The sequence below is a fragment of the Sapajus apella genome, unplaced genomic scaffold (assembly GCF_009761245.1).
Source record: "Sapajus apella isolate SASKATOON/1434 unplaced genomic scaffold, GSC_monkey_1.0 scaffold72, whole genome shotgun sequence".
Taxonomy (NCBI): Eukaryota; Metazoa; Chordata; class Mammalia; order Primates; family Cebidae; genus Sapajus; species Sapajus apella.
In genome coordinates this window covers 7,659,612-7,676,228 of record NW_022437012.1, presented here as the reverse complement: position 1 = coordinate 7,676,228, position 16,617 = coordinate 7,659,612, and the positions used below count along the sequence as shown (strand labels likewise).

Genomic DNA, 16,617 nt, shown 5'->3' with positions numbered 1-16,617 from the left:
TGGAGTGGAATTTCGTTATCGGAGAGTAAATGATTTGTTGTGAGTCTTGAAGGCACCTTTCCAATCTCCTCACGTGGTAAGAGAAAAGGATTCTCCACGCTCCCCCACCTACTCCTGTCAATACATCCAATCATTTTAGAAGAAACAGCTGGAAAAAGGAAGCCTCTTCCTTTTTTGGACCGGGAAAGTAATTTAAGGCAGCGACGCCTCCCGGGGAAGCCGAGGCAAGGGCACAAGCTCGGCTTCCTAGATTAACAGGGTGGGCGCCGGACTGGAGCGCCCCTGTCAGCTCCCGCTCCCTCCGCCCCTGGAGACCTTCAAGGTTTTAGTCAAGGCGCTCTGGCTGCCACCAAGGGCTGGAGGTGGTGCTGTTGGTAGGCACTCCGTCCGGGTTTGGGCTCCAGTGATGTCGGGGCCCTTCCCTGCCTGCCTACCTGGCCTTCCTGCCCCGCGATGGCGTCGTGGCGGCACCATGAGCGGACCCGGGCCAGGCCCCGTAGCCGCTCAGCGCCACGGCCGCCTCCTCGGACTCACAGAGCCGTCACGGCACCTGACATCGCGCCACACTGGAGGCCCAGCTCCTGAAGCCGCGGTGCCCCTCAGGGAGACGCCGCCGACACCACCCAACCCCACTCGGCCCAGGAGGGCGGGGAGCGCGTGAGGGGAAGGGACGGCGCAGGCAGCTATGGCCGCGGAGGCCGCGAGCTCTGCCCTGGCCCCGGCCCCGCCCCCGGCTGGCCAGCCCCGCGGCCCCGCCCCCGAGCCCGAAGGTGGTGGCGCGCCTGACGTCATGGAGGTGCGACGGCGGACAGCGCCGGGGTCGCGTACTTAGTATGGCTAGGCAGAGCCAAGGGAAATAATGCGAGGCGCTGGGCACCGAGCGACGATACATGGTGGCAGTGCGAAAGGAGCGAAGAGAGGAAGAAGGGAAGTCGGGCGAGGTGGAGGAAGAAGAGGGAAGCGAGCGTGGGTGTCTGGGGCAGAGCGATGGACGAGGGAGTGGCCAAACCTCCAGATGGCTCGCCCTAGAACGAAAGCTGGCAGCTCCGTTTCCCAAACTGCGAACCTGAAATTTTGGATATCCCTTTCTCCATGAGAGGACCTAAACACGAAGTGGTTTAGAGTGCTTTTGTTTCCTGAAAGCTTTTGTATATAAACAAGATCTCGGCTCTAGGAGTTACAGGCTACATCCTAGGGAAAGCTATTTCAAGTTTTCTGGCCTTCTTCCTCGTCTAAAAATGGAGATAATGATAGTACCTGCCACATCTGCTTTTTTGTGTGTATGCTAGGGTTGCATGAGTTTACATATGTGAAGGACTTAGATCAATTCATGGCTCATAATAAGAACCTCACAAACGTTAGCAATTTTTTGTTCGTTTGTTTTGAGACAGGGTCTCACTCTACCATCCAGGCCCGAGTGCAGTAGCACAATCTCAGCTCGCTGCAACCTCCGTTTCCCGGACTCAAGTGATTCTCCAGCCTAGCTTCCAGTGTAGCTGGGATTACAGGTGCAGGCCACCAACCCCTAGCTAATTTTTATACTTTTTAGTTGAAAGTATAAACAAATGGGGTTTCGCCATATTGGCCAGGCTAGTCTCGGACTCCTAGTCTCAAGTGATCCGACAACCTCGACCTCGCAAAGTGCTGGGATTACAGGCCCACTACGCCCTGCCAAATGTACAGATTTGTTAAACTGTATAGATTTCTTCCTTAAATATTTTGACTATTCCATTAGAAAAGTTTGTACAGCATCCTGATTTCTATCTAGAAAACAAAATCAAGACTAAAGAGCTCTATAATTTAACATCTTGGTCAGATGGTGTGAAGAAATTACATTTTCTTACTCCTATAGTCACGATGCAGTGTACCTCTTATCTTTTAAGTCTTGTTTCAGTGAAGTTGAATGCATATTCTAGCAACTAATAAAACAATACCAATGAACATTTTTAATTGATCAAAACCGTTTCAAATAAACTATCAGCATCGAATACCTCTAATAAATCATTAAGAAATCTATTGTGCAGAATAAAAAAAATCTTAACCAAATACTTGGTATTATTACTTAAGGGAAATTTGGTTGCAGACATTAGTCAAATTATTCTAGCACCAGTTTCTTTAGTTCATTAGCATTTTTTAGGGTATCAGCTCGTAAGATGCCTATGAATTCTTTATGCTACATTGTTGATGTATAGTCTGAAAAAATAGCATAAATGTCTCTCAGAATCTGGGTCAAGAAAGCTAGATGACAATTCTTAATCTGCTTACAATTTGTTTTGTAATCTTGGGAATTATTCCGCTCTCTACTGTGCCTCAGTTTCTTCTATAAATATTGGTTTCTGAATTAAAATGCAAATGATAGTACTTTGTAAGTTACCATTATGACCACCTGTCTCCAGATCATCTGTTAAAGGACAAGCTGTGGATATTCTCGTAATGGATAAAGTAATTCTGGCAGACTGTCTTCAGCTAGTCTGAAAACCTAGATTAACTTCCATTAATATCTTTTCCCCGGGTTCTTTAAGGGAAATTCCACTGGACTGCTGTAGCAATAGGCCCTAGTGTGTTTCTGTGCTGTGGCATCATCCTGAGCATCTCAGGCATTCCTTTTTTTTGTCCCTATGTCTATGTCTTGCCCAAGGCTAAATCTTCATATAATTTCAAATATAAGTTCCACAAGAGCAAGGATTTTGGTCCATTTTGTTCTTCACTATTATCCTCCACATGTGGAATATTGCCTACCATTCTATAGCTGGCAGTTAATGTTTGTTCAATGAACTGGAACATCTTGCTGTCTCTTGATCTTTTCCTTGTTCTTAATTCCTTTCCTAGGTCTCCATTTCTGTTATTTAGTGGTGAGAAAAGAAAATAATTTTTATCTGAGGAATGTAGTTCTTTTAAATTGTCAGGCCCAGAGGGACATTAAAATGAGACAACAGTCACAGCCTCCTTCTCTTGAGCTATGTATTCATCTCTTGAAACTGCTTGCTTATGCCACAGGTAGCTATAAATTAACCTAATGTCACATTGGACAGTATAACCCACATCCTATAGCTTAACAATGTAACCAATCACTAATAAGTGTTATTGCCATAAACCAATAAGAATTATTGTACACACCTTGGTATCAGCCCACTCCTTGTCCTCTTTTTTGCCTTTAAAGATTCACTTGCGATGGCTACTGATTGGTGTGTATATTCAAGGCAACTTGAATCTATGCTCCTAAGCTGCAATCTTCAAGCTTGGCCTGAATTAACTCTGTGTATATTAATTTTGCTTCAGCTTCTTCCTTCTAGGTCAACAGAGTAGCACTATTTTTCTAAGTCCCACAGGCTTGATCTTTTAATTTTATTCATTTTCTTTTTGCTCTTCAAAGTTGATCACTCTTGAAATCTCTCAATAGTAGACCCTTAAGATACATCAGATGTTAAGTCTGACACCTTCAAAAAAAAATCCCTCAAAATATACTCTAGAGAATATAATTTCCCCAGTAAGGTTCATGTGTTACAGTATGTATATAAAAACAAAGTTGTGTGTGTGTACAGGGCAGTCACTGTCACGTATCAGTCTCAACCCTAATACAATTCAAATTTAAACCCAATAAAATTATAAATGACTATGTCTTGAGTCTTTGGGGGTCTAAATTAATCATTAAAACCACCTATAATAATTCTGTAACTCCAAGAGCAGAAATAAATGGAGAACACTCAAATGAGTACAAGTAAAGGATATTTATTCAAAGCTTGCCGTAGCAAGGCAGTCAGCCACCATCACTTGTGTTTGTCAGACTGGAAAGCAGGCAGAGAAATGTGAAAGCTTTATAATGCAACAAAAGGAAAGACTTCAGGTATGCCCTGATTTGATGTTGTTGGCATGGGGAAGCTGGAGGCAGGTTAAGTGGAAGCATGGCATCCTATGTGGTCAGTTAGGGGTACATATTTGGCTTTCTCTGGTTGGTACTAAGTTGGAAACAGGACAAAACCTAAGGAAACTGGCAGTTGATCAATTCAGAGATTGCTACTGCAGAGATTGCTGTGTCTTTCTGCACTGGTTCCTGGAGAGGTTGTAGGTCAGAGTTCTATTTTTATGTATACTCTGATCATTGTCCATTTCTATATTCAGTCTGTCACAAGAGTCTACTGTATGTCATCTTATTTTCTGTAGTACCTACCAGAATGCTGGGCACATGATCAGCTTGACAAATGTTTGTTGACTTGATTTCTTTCTAAAATGTAGTTAAATGGATTGAGGTTAACATTTTTTTTAAATTATTGTATATAAAAGACTTAGTTTGAATTTGAACCTTACTACATTTTTTTTTTTGAGATAGGGCCTCTCTCACTCACTCTTCAGGAATGTCATGGCTCAATCTCTGCTCACTGCAACCTCTGCTTCTAAGGATTAAGTGATTCTCCTGCCTCAGCCTCCCACGTAGCTAAAATTACAGGTACGTACCACTACCACCTGGATAATTTTTGTATTTTTAGTAGAGACAGAGTTTTTCCATGTTGGCTAGGCTGGTCTCGAACTCCTGATCTCAAATGATCCACCCGCCTCAGCCTCCCAAAGTGCTGGGATTGCAGGAATGAGCCACCTTACTACATTTTATGGAGTAAATCATGCTGTAGTGAACATAATAGCTTGGGAGGTTCTAAGATATCTAAGGTATTAAGGGTTATTGCATGCAATCGAGTCATAGGCTTCAAGGAGTTTACTGGCAAGCTGGACAAGTAATATATTCACAGAGATTTGAATAAAAGTTCCAAACATCCACAGAATAAGCATCCCTAGGCAGTGTTTGCTTGATGATGGCTACTAATCAGTGTGTATATTCAAGGCAACTTGAATCTATGCTCCTAGGTTGCAATCTTCAAGCTTGGCCCAAATTAACTCTGCTTATATTAATTGTGCCTCACCCAAATATGAACCCCACTGAATGCCATGCCCTTGAGGGGATGGACCAGAGTCCTAGAATGACCTATTCAGGTATATATTGATAAAGAAGACTTTTAAAAAGTGGTGGAATCCAAGTTTTATTTCAATGATGGGTAAGATTTTACTAAGGGGGGAAGAGGATTTTTTTCCAAGTGAGTAAAACTATTATGACAAAGAAAAAAAAAAGATGTGTTCAGAGGCAAGTATAAAACTGGTTTGGCATATTTGCAGAGACGCAGTGGGAAATAAGACAGGTCAGGTGAGTTCTGTAGAGACTGAAGCATGCTTTGGAGACTAGGCAAGAGAGTTTTTAATTTGTATGTGATGAAAACCTAAGGGTATTTAAGTAAGAGAGAAAGGCTTTCAGTAGATTAGAAAGTACTGAGTGTCCACTTGATGTCTACCCAGTGAGGTGGTATTGTGGAAGTACTACAAAATGCATGGAGCCTGCCCTTAGGGAAATCACGTTAACAGACAAAACTGATTATCGAAGTGGGTAGGTATTTGCTAAGTTAGAAGATACTGAATCTAAATGTACTTCTCTAGTATCCTCCATCAAAGTAATATATTTTGGGTAAAATACTTCGAGTTCCTTCAAGGCCCACTATCTGTCATGTGATGCTATACTAGAGTCAGGTTGAAATTTGGTGTCTACAAAAGTGTGTTTCATCAGTCTTAAGATCTCTATGTTAATGTTAATGCTGGTCAGCTGTGCCTGAATTCCAAGGGGAGGAGGGTATAATGAGGTATGTCTGACCCTCACTTCCCATCATGGCTTGAAATAGTTTTTCTGGTTAAGTTTGGAATATCTTTGGCCAAGAGAAGGGGTTGATTCAGTTGATTAGGGAATTCTATTTTTGGTTTACATCTCTTGGTACTCTGTACCATGCTGCAAACCAAATCAATGCTAATTTTGAAAATGAACTCACTTGAGTATCATTTTTTATTGTTTCTTATTGTTGAAGGCAAAGTTGGTAGGGAATTGGATAAGAAAGTAAAAGGTCCATCTGATTGGTTCCTGAGCAATTTAAAATGGCACTGTCTATGCCCACCCTGTGCCTTCCAGCAGTTGACCAAGCCCCCTGCCAGCTGAGTGGCCCATGCCAGCAGATTAGAGCATGGTAAGAGGAACTCATTGACAGCCACACCCAGTTCCCACTGTGGTTTTGACCTCAGCTTCTAACTTGTTCCCTCATCTCCCATCTTTGGTGTGTTCATTTTCATGTTGCTATAAAGAACTATCTCAAACTGGGTAATGTATAAAAAGAAGAGGTTTAAGTGACTCACTTTCACAGGCTGTACAGGTAACATGGCTAGGGAGACCTCAGAAAATTTTCAGAAATGGTGGAAGCTGAAGGGGAAGCAGACATGTTTTACACGGCTGGAGTAAGAGGGAGAGAGCAGTGCAGGAGGTGCTACCCACTTTTAAACAACCGGATACCAGGCATGGTGGCTCACATCTGTAATCACAGCACTTTGGGAGGCCAAGGCAGGTGGATCACTTGAGCTCAGGAGTTTGAGACCAGCCTGGGCAACATTGCAAAACCCTGTACCTACAAAAATTACAAAAATTACCCAGACATGGTAGATGCCTGTAGTCCCAGTGTATTTGTCTGTTTTCGCACTGCTGATAACAGCATACCCGAGCCTGGGAAGAAAAAGAGGCTTAATTGGGCTTTCAGTTCCACATGGCTGGGGAGGCCTCTGAATTATGGCAAGAGGCAAAAGACACTTCTTACATGGTGGCACCAAGAAAAAATGAGAAGGATACAAAAGTGAAATTCCCTGATAAAACGATCAGATCTTGTGAGACTTACTACCACAAGAACAGTATGGGGGAACCACTCCCATAATTCAAATTATCTCCCATCAGGTCCCCCCAACAACATGTAGGAATTATAGGAGTACAATTCAAGATGAGATTTGGGTGGGGACACAGAGCCAGACCATATCACCCAGCTACTTGGGAGGCTGAGATGACAGAATTACTTGAGCCTAGAAAGAAGAGGCTGCAGTGAGCCAAGATCATGCCACTACACTCTGTCCTGGGTGACACAGCCTGATCCTGTCTCAAAAATAAATAAATAAATAATAAATAACCAGATCTCATGAGAACTGACTCACTATCACAAGAACAGCAAGGGGGAAGTCTGCCCCATGATCCAATCCCTTTTCATCCAGCCTCTCCTCCAACACTGGGGATTATAATTCCACCTGAGATTTTGGCAGAGATACAAATCCAGACCATGTCATTCACTCCCGGCCCCTCCCAAATCTCATGTCCTTCTCACATAGCAAAATACAATTATCCTGTCTTGGTAGTTCCACAAGTCTTAACTCGTTTCAGCATTAACTCAAAAGTCCACAGTCTAAAATCTCATCTGAGAAAAGGCAATTCCCTTCTGCCTATGACTATGAACCTATAAAATCAAAAACAAGTTAGTTACTTCCAAGATACAATGAGGGTACAGGCATTGGGTAAATGAACTCATTCCAAAAGGGAAAATTAGCCAAAATAAAGGGGATATAGGCCCTCTGCAAGTCTGAAAGCCAGCAGGGTAGTCATTAATTATTAAAGTTCCAAAATAATCTCCTTTGAATTCATGTCTCACATTGAGGCCACACTGATGCAAGGGGTGTGCTTCCAAGGCCTTAGGCATCTCTGCCTCTGTGGCTCTTCAGGGTACAGCATCCTCAGCTACTTTCATGGGCTGGCATTGAGTGCCTGCAGCTTTTCCAGGTACATGATGCAAGCTGTCGATGAATGTACCATTCTGGGGTCTGGAAGATGGCTCCACTAGGACACTGTATGGGGGCTCCAAGCCCATGTTTCCCCTCTGCACTTCCCTAGTAGAGGTTCTCCATGAGGGCTCTGGAGACTTCTGCCTGAACATCCAGGCATTTTCATGCATCCTCTGAAATCTAGGCAGAGGATCCCACAACTCAGCTCTTGCCCTCTGTGCACCTGCAGGCTTAACACTATGTGGAAGCCATCAAGGCTTATGACTTGCACCCTCTGGAGCAGTGTTCTGAGATATATCTGGGGCCCTTCTAGCCACAGCTGAAGTTGGAGTAGCTGGGATGCAGGGAGCAGTGTCCTGGGGTTGCTCAGGGCAGTGGGGCCCTGGACCCAGACTGTAAAACCATTTTTCCCTCCTAAGCCTCCAGGCCTGCAATGAGAGAGGTTGCCATGAAGGTCTCTGAAATGCCTTCAAGGCATTTCCCCCCATTGTCTTGGCCATTAACGTTAAGCTCCTCTTTATTAATGTAAATTTCTGCAGCCAGCTTGAATTACTCCCCAGAAAATTGTTTTTTCTTTTCTACCACATGGCAGGGCTGCAAATTTTCCAAACTTTTACACTCTGTTTCCCTTTTAAATATCTTCTATTTCCAGGTCATTTCTTTGCTCACAAATATAAGCATAAGCTGTGAGAAGCAGCCAGGCTATATCTTGAATGTTTTGCTGCTTAGAAATTTCTTCAGCAAGTTACTCTAAATTATCACTCTCACGTTCAAAGTTTCACAGATCTCTAGGGCAGGGACACAATGCTTCCAACCTCTTTGCTAGTGCATAACAAAAGTGATCTTTGCTCCAGTTCCCAGTAAGTTCCTTATCTCCATCTGAGACCATCTCAGCCTAGACTTCATCATCCATATCACTCAGTATTTTGGTCACAAGAATCTAACAAGTTTTTAGGAAGTTCCAAACTTTTTCTCATCTTCCTGTCTTCCTCTGAGCCCTCCATGCTGTTTTAACCTCTGCCTGTTATCCAGTTCCAAAGTCACTTCCACATTTTCAGGTACCTTTATGTCGGTGCCCCACTCCTCAGTACCAATTTTTTTGTAGTAGTCCATTCTCACATTGCTATAAAGAACTACCTGAGACTGCATAACTTATAAAGAAAAGAGGTTTAATTGATTCACAGTTCCACAGGCTGTACAGGTAACATGGCTGGAGAAGCTTCAGGAAACTCTCAGTCATGGTAGAAGACGAGGGGAAAGCGGGCATGTCTTACATTGCTGGAGTAGGAGGGAGAACCTCTAGTAGGTGCTACCCACTTTTAAACAACCAGATCTCTTAATAACTCACTCACTCTTACAAGAACAGCAAGGGGAAATCCGCCCCTATGATCCAGTCATCTCCCACCAGGCCCCACCTCCAACATTGCAATTTGACATGAGATTTGGGTGGAGACACAAATCCAAACAATATCTTTTGGCGTTTACTCTGCTCCTGATATCTGATATCACTCACCCAGTACAACTTTGGGTCTTTCTTGTAATTTGCACTAAGGGAAACCAAAATATTTCAGCCCAAAACAGAATTCTTTAACATATTTCAAGGTGACTATTCAGAAGGGCTGGAAATACGAGAACAGCTGAAAAGTTGCCCTTTGTGGGGGAGAATTGCATCTGTAGAGAAAATCTTCATTGATACAGCCAGGCTTTCTCTGAGGCCCTTTCTTGTCCAGATCTAAGGAAGATTAACTGAGAATTTAATACCTTTAAAGATCTGCAAGAAACATTTACCATCTAATCTCTCTTGAGCGCTGCTATCTGTGAGATTTCCTCTACATAACAAGACCATCTTTTCTTGCCAGTCCTCCTCTTCTTCCCCATCTGTAACCTATTTTGCTCCCAAAACCTGTTTTGCCACAATCAAACCCCCCATTCTTTCTGTAACCTTAAGATGTTCTGAAAGCTTCTGTGCCCCACTTTGCACTGGGGTAATCACTCTGTTATTCATTACATTACCATGCTGCAGTCTGCTGGCATGGATCATTCAAACGGCAGGTGGCATGGTGCATGTTAATACATTTGCATACCATTTCACCTATTAACCTGTCTTTTATGAGTTGATTTTTCAGTTAACCTTCAGAGGGTAAAGGGGAAGTTTTGCACCAGCACTTAAATGACTTAAATGCCTATCTGCTTCTTGTCATTAAGTGAACAAATCAGCCTGAGCCTCATAGTCCCTGGGACCCTATGTAATCAGTGAATATCCCAGATTGCTTTAAGCCCCAAAGAAAAAGATTTGAAGGAAAAACAAACAAAAAAGACTAAGGCCGTGATATGTGTAACATGTTATTAGATATTACTTTTCTTTTCTTCTGCTTCGAGAAGAGTCCCTCAAAGTATAGAGGCAGTACCAGCGCAAACTAGGTCTACTCTGTTAATAATAAATGTTGCATTACCTTGTAGGTATATCAGAGTCAAAAACTGAAGATCATGCTGCCTGGGCATGCACAGTAGAAAAAGCTTTGACCTTAACAATACCTGGAACCAATGATTTCTCTCCTCAGACCAACAAGACTTGAACATGACCTAAACCTGAATGCCAGAATGTGGTAAATGGTCAAATTTGAAGCCTTCCAATCAGACCCTGCCAAGCCCACATTTCTAAATCCTTTCCTTGCCCTCTGAGCCCATAAACTTGCCCCAAACTCCAAATCAGGGAGATGGATTTGAACCTGACTCTTGTCTCCTTACTGGCCAGTTTGCAATAAAGCCTTGCTTTTCTCGAAAGCCAGTGCCGTGGTTATTGGCTCACATGTGCATCAGGTAGCAAGCCCATTTGTTTAATAATGAAAGCACAGAACAAAAAATAGTTAACAAAGATAGTCATGATGTAACATGAGGTATTAGACTATGTGCAATTTATAAAGGAGACTGTCTTAGACAGCTTTACCATCAGCACATCACACATATCCAGCCTATATATGTAGACTAAGAATCCATAGGCGGAGTTGAAGAGATGGGTAAGTATGAATTTATTTGAAGAGTTGTCACATGATCTGAATATCACTATCAGCATCCCCACAGGGATTTGGGTGGTATTCTTCCCTTCTCAAGCCAAGCAAAGTGGGAGCTGGACACTTTGAGAGAGCATACAAAGATCTTGGCATATATTCTCTCAAGTTTAAGGAAGACTGGTGCCCTGATCTTGGGGTGAGGCTACAGCTAGAGGATATGGAGGCTTACTACTCTGATAGCCGGATAAGAAAATGGGACTTGACCCATTCAAAAGTGGGCAAAGGATATGAACAGACACTTTACAAAAGAAGACATACACGAGGCCAACAACATATGAAAAAATGCTCATCATCACTGGTCATTAGAGAAATGCAAATCAAAATTACATTGAGATACCATCTCATGCTAGTTAGAATGACGATCATTAAAAAATCTGGAGACAACAGATGCTGGAGAGGATGTGGAGAAATAGGAACACTTTTACACTGTTGGCGGGAGTATAAATTAGTTCAGCCATTGTGGAAGACAGTGTGGCGATTCCTCAAGGACCTAGAAATAGAAATTCCATCTGACCCAGCAATCCCATTACTGGGTATATATCCAAAGAATTATAAATCGTTCTACTACAAGGACACATGCACACAAATGTTCATTGCAGCACTGTTTACAATAGCAAAGACCTGGAACCAACCCAAATGCCCATCGATGATAGACTGGACAGGGAAAATGTGGCACATATACACCATGGAATATTATGCAGCCATCAAAAACGATGAGTTCGTGTCCTTTGTAGGGACATGGAAACCATCATTCTCAGCAAACTGACACAAGAACAGAAAATCAAACACCGTATGTTCTCACTCATAGGCAGGTGTTGAACAATGAGAACACATGGACACAAGGAGGGGAGCATCACACACTGGGGTCTGTCAGCAGGAAATAAGGGTGGGACAGCGTGGGGTGGGGGGTTGGGGAGAGATAGCATGGGGAAAAATGCCAGATATAGGTGATGTGGAGGAAGGCAGCAAATCACACTGCCACATGTGTACCTATGCAACAATCTTGCATGTTCTTCACATGTACCCCAAAACCTAAAATGCAATTAAAAAAAAAAAAGAAAAAGAAAATGGGACTTGGATGGGAATGGCCTGTACTTCTGGGCAGGGCAAATGAAAATGAATTTCTCATAGGCCAGAAGTGGATCTCGTAGGAAGGAACCATAATGGGTTTCTTATGATATGAGGGATTCTGTCCACTAGGGCTGCCTACAGGGATGCGGTGCCCCTAACAGAGAATGACTCAATAGCCAGGTGAACCAGACAGGACCCATGTCCAGGAAACTACAGGAAACATATTTCTCAGCAGAAACATTCTGTGAAAACAGGGATCTGTATTTGGAATCTACAATATTTTCCAGCAGAAGCATTCCCTGAGAGCATAAATGTGCATTTGGTATTCCAGTAAAGATTTCACAACCAGATCTCTAGGAAAACAGCCCATATATGTAGTGTTTCTGATGTCTGTGTTATGATTTCATGGTTCTTGACTCCCACCAAGGCCAAGTTCAGTCTACTAATGTGATGTCATTGAACATGGAGTTGAGAAAAGATGTACAACAGGACATCATTATAGAGTATTTCTGCTCTGCAACTACAGTTAGACATAAGTAAACTCAAGATAAGAGTATAAGTAATAGTAAATTTAGTTAAATAATTTGGAGGTAATGAGTACTTATTACCTTCAAGTTGAATACATTTATTTAATTATAAGTTTATATGTAATTTCATTTGTTGGGTGTTTTTTTTTTAATTATTTTATTTTGATACAGGAGTTCACTCTGTCACCCAGGCTGGAGTGCAGTGGCATGATCTCAGTTCACTGCAACCTCTGTCCCCTGGGCTCAAGCAATATTCCCACCTTAGCCTACCGAGTAGCTAGGACTTCAGGCATGTGCTACCACACTGGCTAATTTTTGTATTAATATTTTTTGTAGAGACACAGTTTGGTCACATTGCCCACACTGGTCTCAAACTCCTGAGCACAAGTGACCTACCCGCCTCACAAAGTGCTGGGATTACAGGAATGAACCACCATGCCTGGCCTTGTCATTTAATTATATGATGGCTGGATTTAACAATCTCCTTGCAACAATCCCAATTTAACTAATTAAACTGTCAGCTCTTGTGAGTCAGTGCAGGCCAATTGCCACAAACCACTGTACCATTTCCAGAAGGCGCAAAAGCCAGATTACACCCAAAGCAGTCAAGTAAGACCTTTCCTGATTCTTACCTGGCCTCCTTTCTCTACTCTGACTCCTACTTATGGAGGTGTTAGAAATAGCCTCATGAGTCGGGGAAAAGTAATAAAGCAAGATGTGAAATAAAGAAATGAGGCAAGTTTTCTTCCCAACTGCAGGCTTTCAGGCCTGAAATAGGCCTTGGCTGGCAGAGGGGCGTAGCTTAAATTGAGTAAGAGTTAGAAGTTACAACTTTTAGACTAAAATGGACTTACTAATATCTAAGGATATTCAGAAAAGTTAAGCAAATTCCTACTGTTTTATTCCGGGACAGCAAAGAACTAATAAACAAGTTTATAGGAGAAAAAGTAATAAAGAATAACATTTTCTTTGTGCCCTACAAAGCCCAGTTCATTCAAGAAAAAAATATACTAATTATATATTTCTGTGTAACAAATCACTCTGAAAGTTAACAGCTTAAAACATTATTTAACAATGTATGTGGGTCAGGAATTGAGGGTATAGCTCAGTGGTTCTGGCGCAGAGTCTCTTTATGAGACTCAAGATGTTGCCTGGGCTGCTGTTATCTGAAGGCTGGACTGAGACTGGAGGATTGGATTCTAAGATGGCTTGTTTACATGGCTGTCAGCAAAAAGTCCCAGTTCCTTGCTGATTGTTGGCACAAGGTCTTATTTCCTCCCCATTTGGGCTTCTTCACAGACTTTTTTTTTTTTTTTTTTAAGAGAAAAGGTCTCACTCTGTTGCCCAAGCTGGAAGGCAGTGGTGCAATCAGCTCACTGCAGCCTTGAACTCCTGGGTTCAAGCGATCCTCCCACCTCAGCCTCCCAAGTAGTTGGGACTACAGGCACACACTGCCATGCCTGGCTAAGTTGTGTGTGTGTGTGTGTGTGTGTGTGTGTGTGTGTGTGTGTGTGGCTGGCTTTAAACTCCTGGCCTCAAGCGATACTGCCAACTCAGCCCCCCAAAGCACTGAGATTATGGGCATGAGGAACTGTGCCCCATCATTCCACAGGTTTCTTGAGTATCTCCATGACATGATGGTTTGCTGGCTTTCCCCAGAGCAAGAAGCATAAGGAGAGCAAGAAAGAAGCCACAGTGTCTTTTATGACCTAGGCTCAAAAGTCACACTGTCATATTCTATTCACTAGAAGCAAGTCACTGAGTCTGGCCCATATACAACAGAAGAAAAATGAGGCACCACTTTTTATAGCAAAAAAGTGTCGAGTTTCTGGACATTTTGAAACCATCTGCCTTAGTCTGTTTGTGTTGCCATAAAGGAATACCTGAGGCTGGGTAATTTATAAAGAAAAGAGGTGGGCTGGGTGCAGTGGCTCACACCTATAATCCCAGCATTTTGGGTGGGCAGATCACTTGAGCCCAGAAGTTCAAGACCAGCCTGGGCAACATGGTGAAACCCTGTCTCTACAAAAATTACAAAATTAGCAAAGCCTGGTAAGATGCATGTGTAGTCCCAGCTACTTGGTAGGCTGAGGTGGGAGGATTACTTAAAGTCCCGGGGGCACAGTTTGCAGTGAGCCCAGATCGCGCCACTGCCCTCCAGCCTGGGTGAAAGAGTGAAAGAGTGAGACCCTGTCATAAAAAAAAATAAAAAAATTTAAAAAAAGGTTTATTTGGCTCACAGTTCCCAATCCCTGGGAAAACTTGGAGTTGATATAATTCAATACAAACATAGTAGGGATACTGAACAAATTAGCAGAAATCTAGCTCTTCGATTGATTAGCTATTTATTGTGCACCTACTCTGTGCCTGATATGGTACTTGCCACGCAATAGTAAGTAAATCAGAAATTCTCTCTCTTTTTTTTTTAAGGCCTGCGGGAGACCCCAGGAAGGAGATTGGGGCTGACCTCCCCGGGCTCCAACACGCAGGCCCCCAGAAATCCTCTTTGTTATTGAGCTCAGTCTCATGTAGTGGCTCTTGATTGGTTGATTTTACCCCTCAAAAGGCATCTAGCAATGTCTGTGGAGAGTTTTTGATTGCCACAGAGGGTAAAATGCTACTGGCATCTGGTGGGTAGAGGGAAGGGATGCTGCTAAATCTCCTACAATAATACACAGGACAGTCCCCCTGACAAAGAATTATCTGGCTGGAAATGTCAATAGTGCCAATGCTGAGATACCTTGATCAATTAGTATAAATACATTATACACAGATGTACTGCATTGTAAGTTAAAGTTTCCCTGGATGTTTCCACCTGCCAGGAATCCTAACTTAAAAATGAAATGCTTGAGATCAATGTAAACATCTCAAAACTGCAACAGAAATGGGTAAGCCAATATTAATGTATAAGGATGAGCAGTGAAAACAATAAAACATTAATGAAGAAAACTGAAGAGGCCGGGTGCAGTGACTATGCCTATAATCAGAGCACTTTGATAGGCTGAGGTAGGCTGCTTGCTTGAGCTCAGGAATTTGAGACCAGCCTGGGCAACATGACAAAACCCCATCTCAAAAATTAGCCCAGCGTGATGGCGTGCCTGTAGTCCCAGTTGCTTGGGAGGCTGAGGTGGGAGGATAACTTGCTCCTGGGAGGGAAAAGTTGCAGTGAGCCAAGATTGTGCCACTCCACTTCAGCCTGGGCGACAGAGGGAGACCCCATCTAAAAAAGAAAAATAAATAAATAAATGACTGAAGAAGACACAAATAAATGGAAATATATCCTTTGTTCACAGATTAGGAGAATTAATATAGTTAAAATCTCCATGCTACTAATTAATATAGTTAAAATCTCCATGCTACTAATTAATATAGTTAAAATCTCCATGCTACTAAACATGATCTACAGATTCGATGCAATTCCCATAAAAATTCCAATAACATTCTTCACAGAAATAGAAAAAAAAAATCCTAAAATTCATATGGAACCACAAAAGACCCCAAATGGCCAAGGCAATGTTGAGCAAAAAGAACAAAGCTGGAGGCATCATACCATCTGATTTCAAAATATACTACAAAGATACAGTAATCAAAATGGCATGGTACTGGCAAAACAAACAAAAAATGGACACATAGACCAATGGAACAGAATAGAGAGCCCAGAAATAAATCTACTCATTTACAGTTAAGTGATTTTCAACAAAGGTGCCAGGAACACACAATGAGGAAAGGACAGTCTCTTCAATAAATGATGTTAGGACCACTCAATATCCACAAACAGAATGAAATTAGACCCTTATCTCTCGTCATATTAAAAAAACTCAAAATGAATTAAAGACTAAAATGGAAGACCTGAAACTATAAAACTTTTAGAATAAAATGGAGAGGAGGGGAACTAGGCATGGTAGGTAGCTCATGCTTGTAATTTCAGCATTTTGGGAGGTGGAAGCAGGAGAATAACTCAAGAGTTCAAGACCAAGACCAAGACCTGGGTAGTGTAGCGAGATTCCCATCTCTATAAAAAATAAAGAAATTAGCTAGGTGAAGTGGCACATGTCCGTGGTCCTACCTACTCAGGAGGCTGAGATGAGAGAATCACTTGAGCCCAGGAGTTCAAGGCTATAGTAAACTATAATGCTTCACTGCACTTCAGTGTGGGTGACAGTGAGAATTTGTCTAAAAAGAAAAAAATAAGCAAACAAAAAAAACGGGGAAACCTCCCTACAGTGATCTAGGCAATGATTTTTTGGATACAAATTCAAAAGCACAGGCAAGAA

The 16,617-nt window shown here is 42.4% G+C and overlaps 1 protein-coding gene across 1 annotated transcript in view; it reads right to left on the bottom strand.

Annotated features, from left to right (window-relative positions):
- Positions 1–883, bottom strand: part of SLC35F5 (solute carrier family 35 member F5) — a 41,176-nt gene extending 40,293 nt beyond the window's left edge. Inside the window, exon 1 of the mRNA XM_032250670.1 lies at positions 435–883. Within this exon, the coding sequence (XP_032106561.1) occupies positions 435–474 (40 nt within the window). The 5' untranslated portion in view covers positions 475–883. The remainder of the gene's footprint in view (positions 1–434) is intronic.
- Positions 884–16,617: the final 15,734 nt, after the last annotated feature.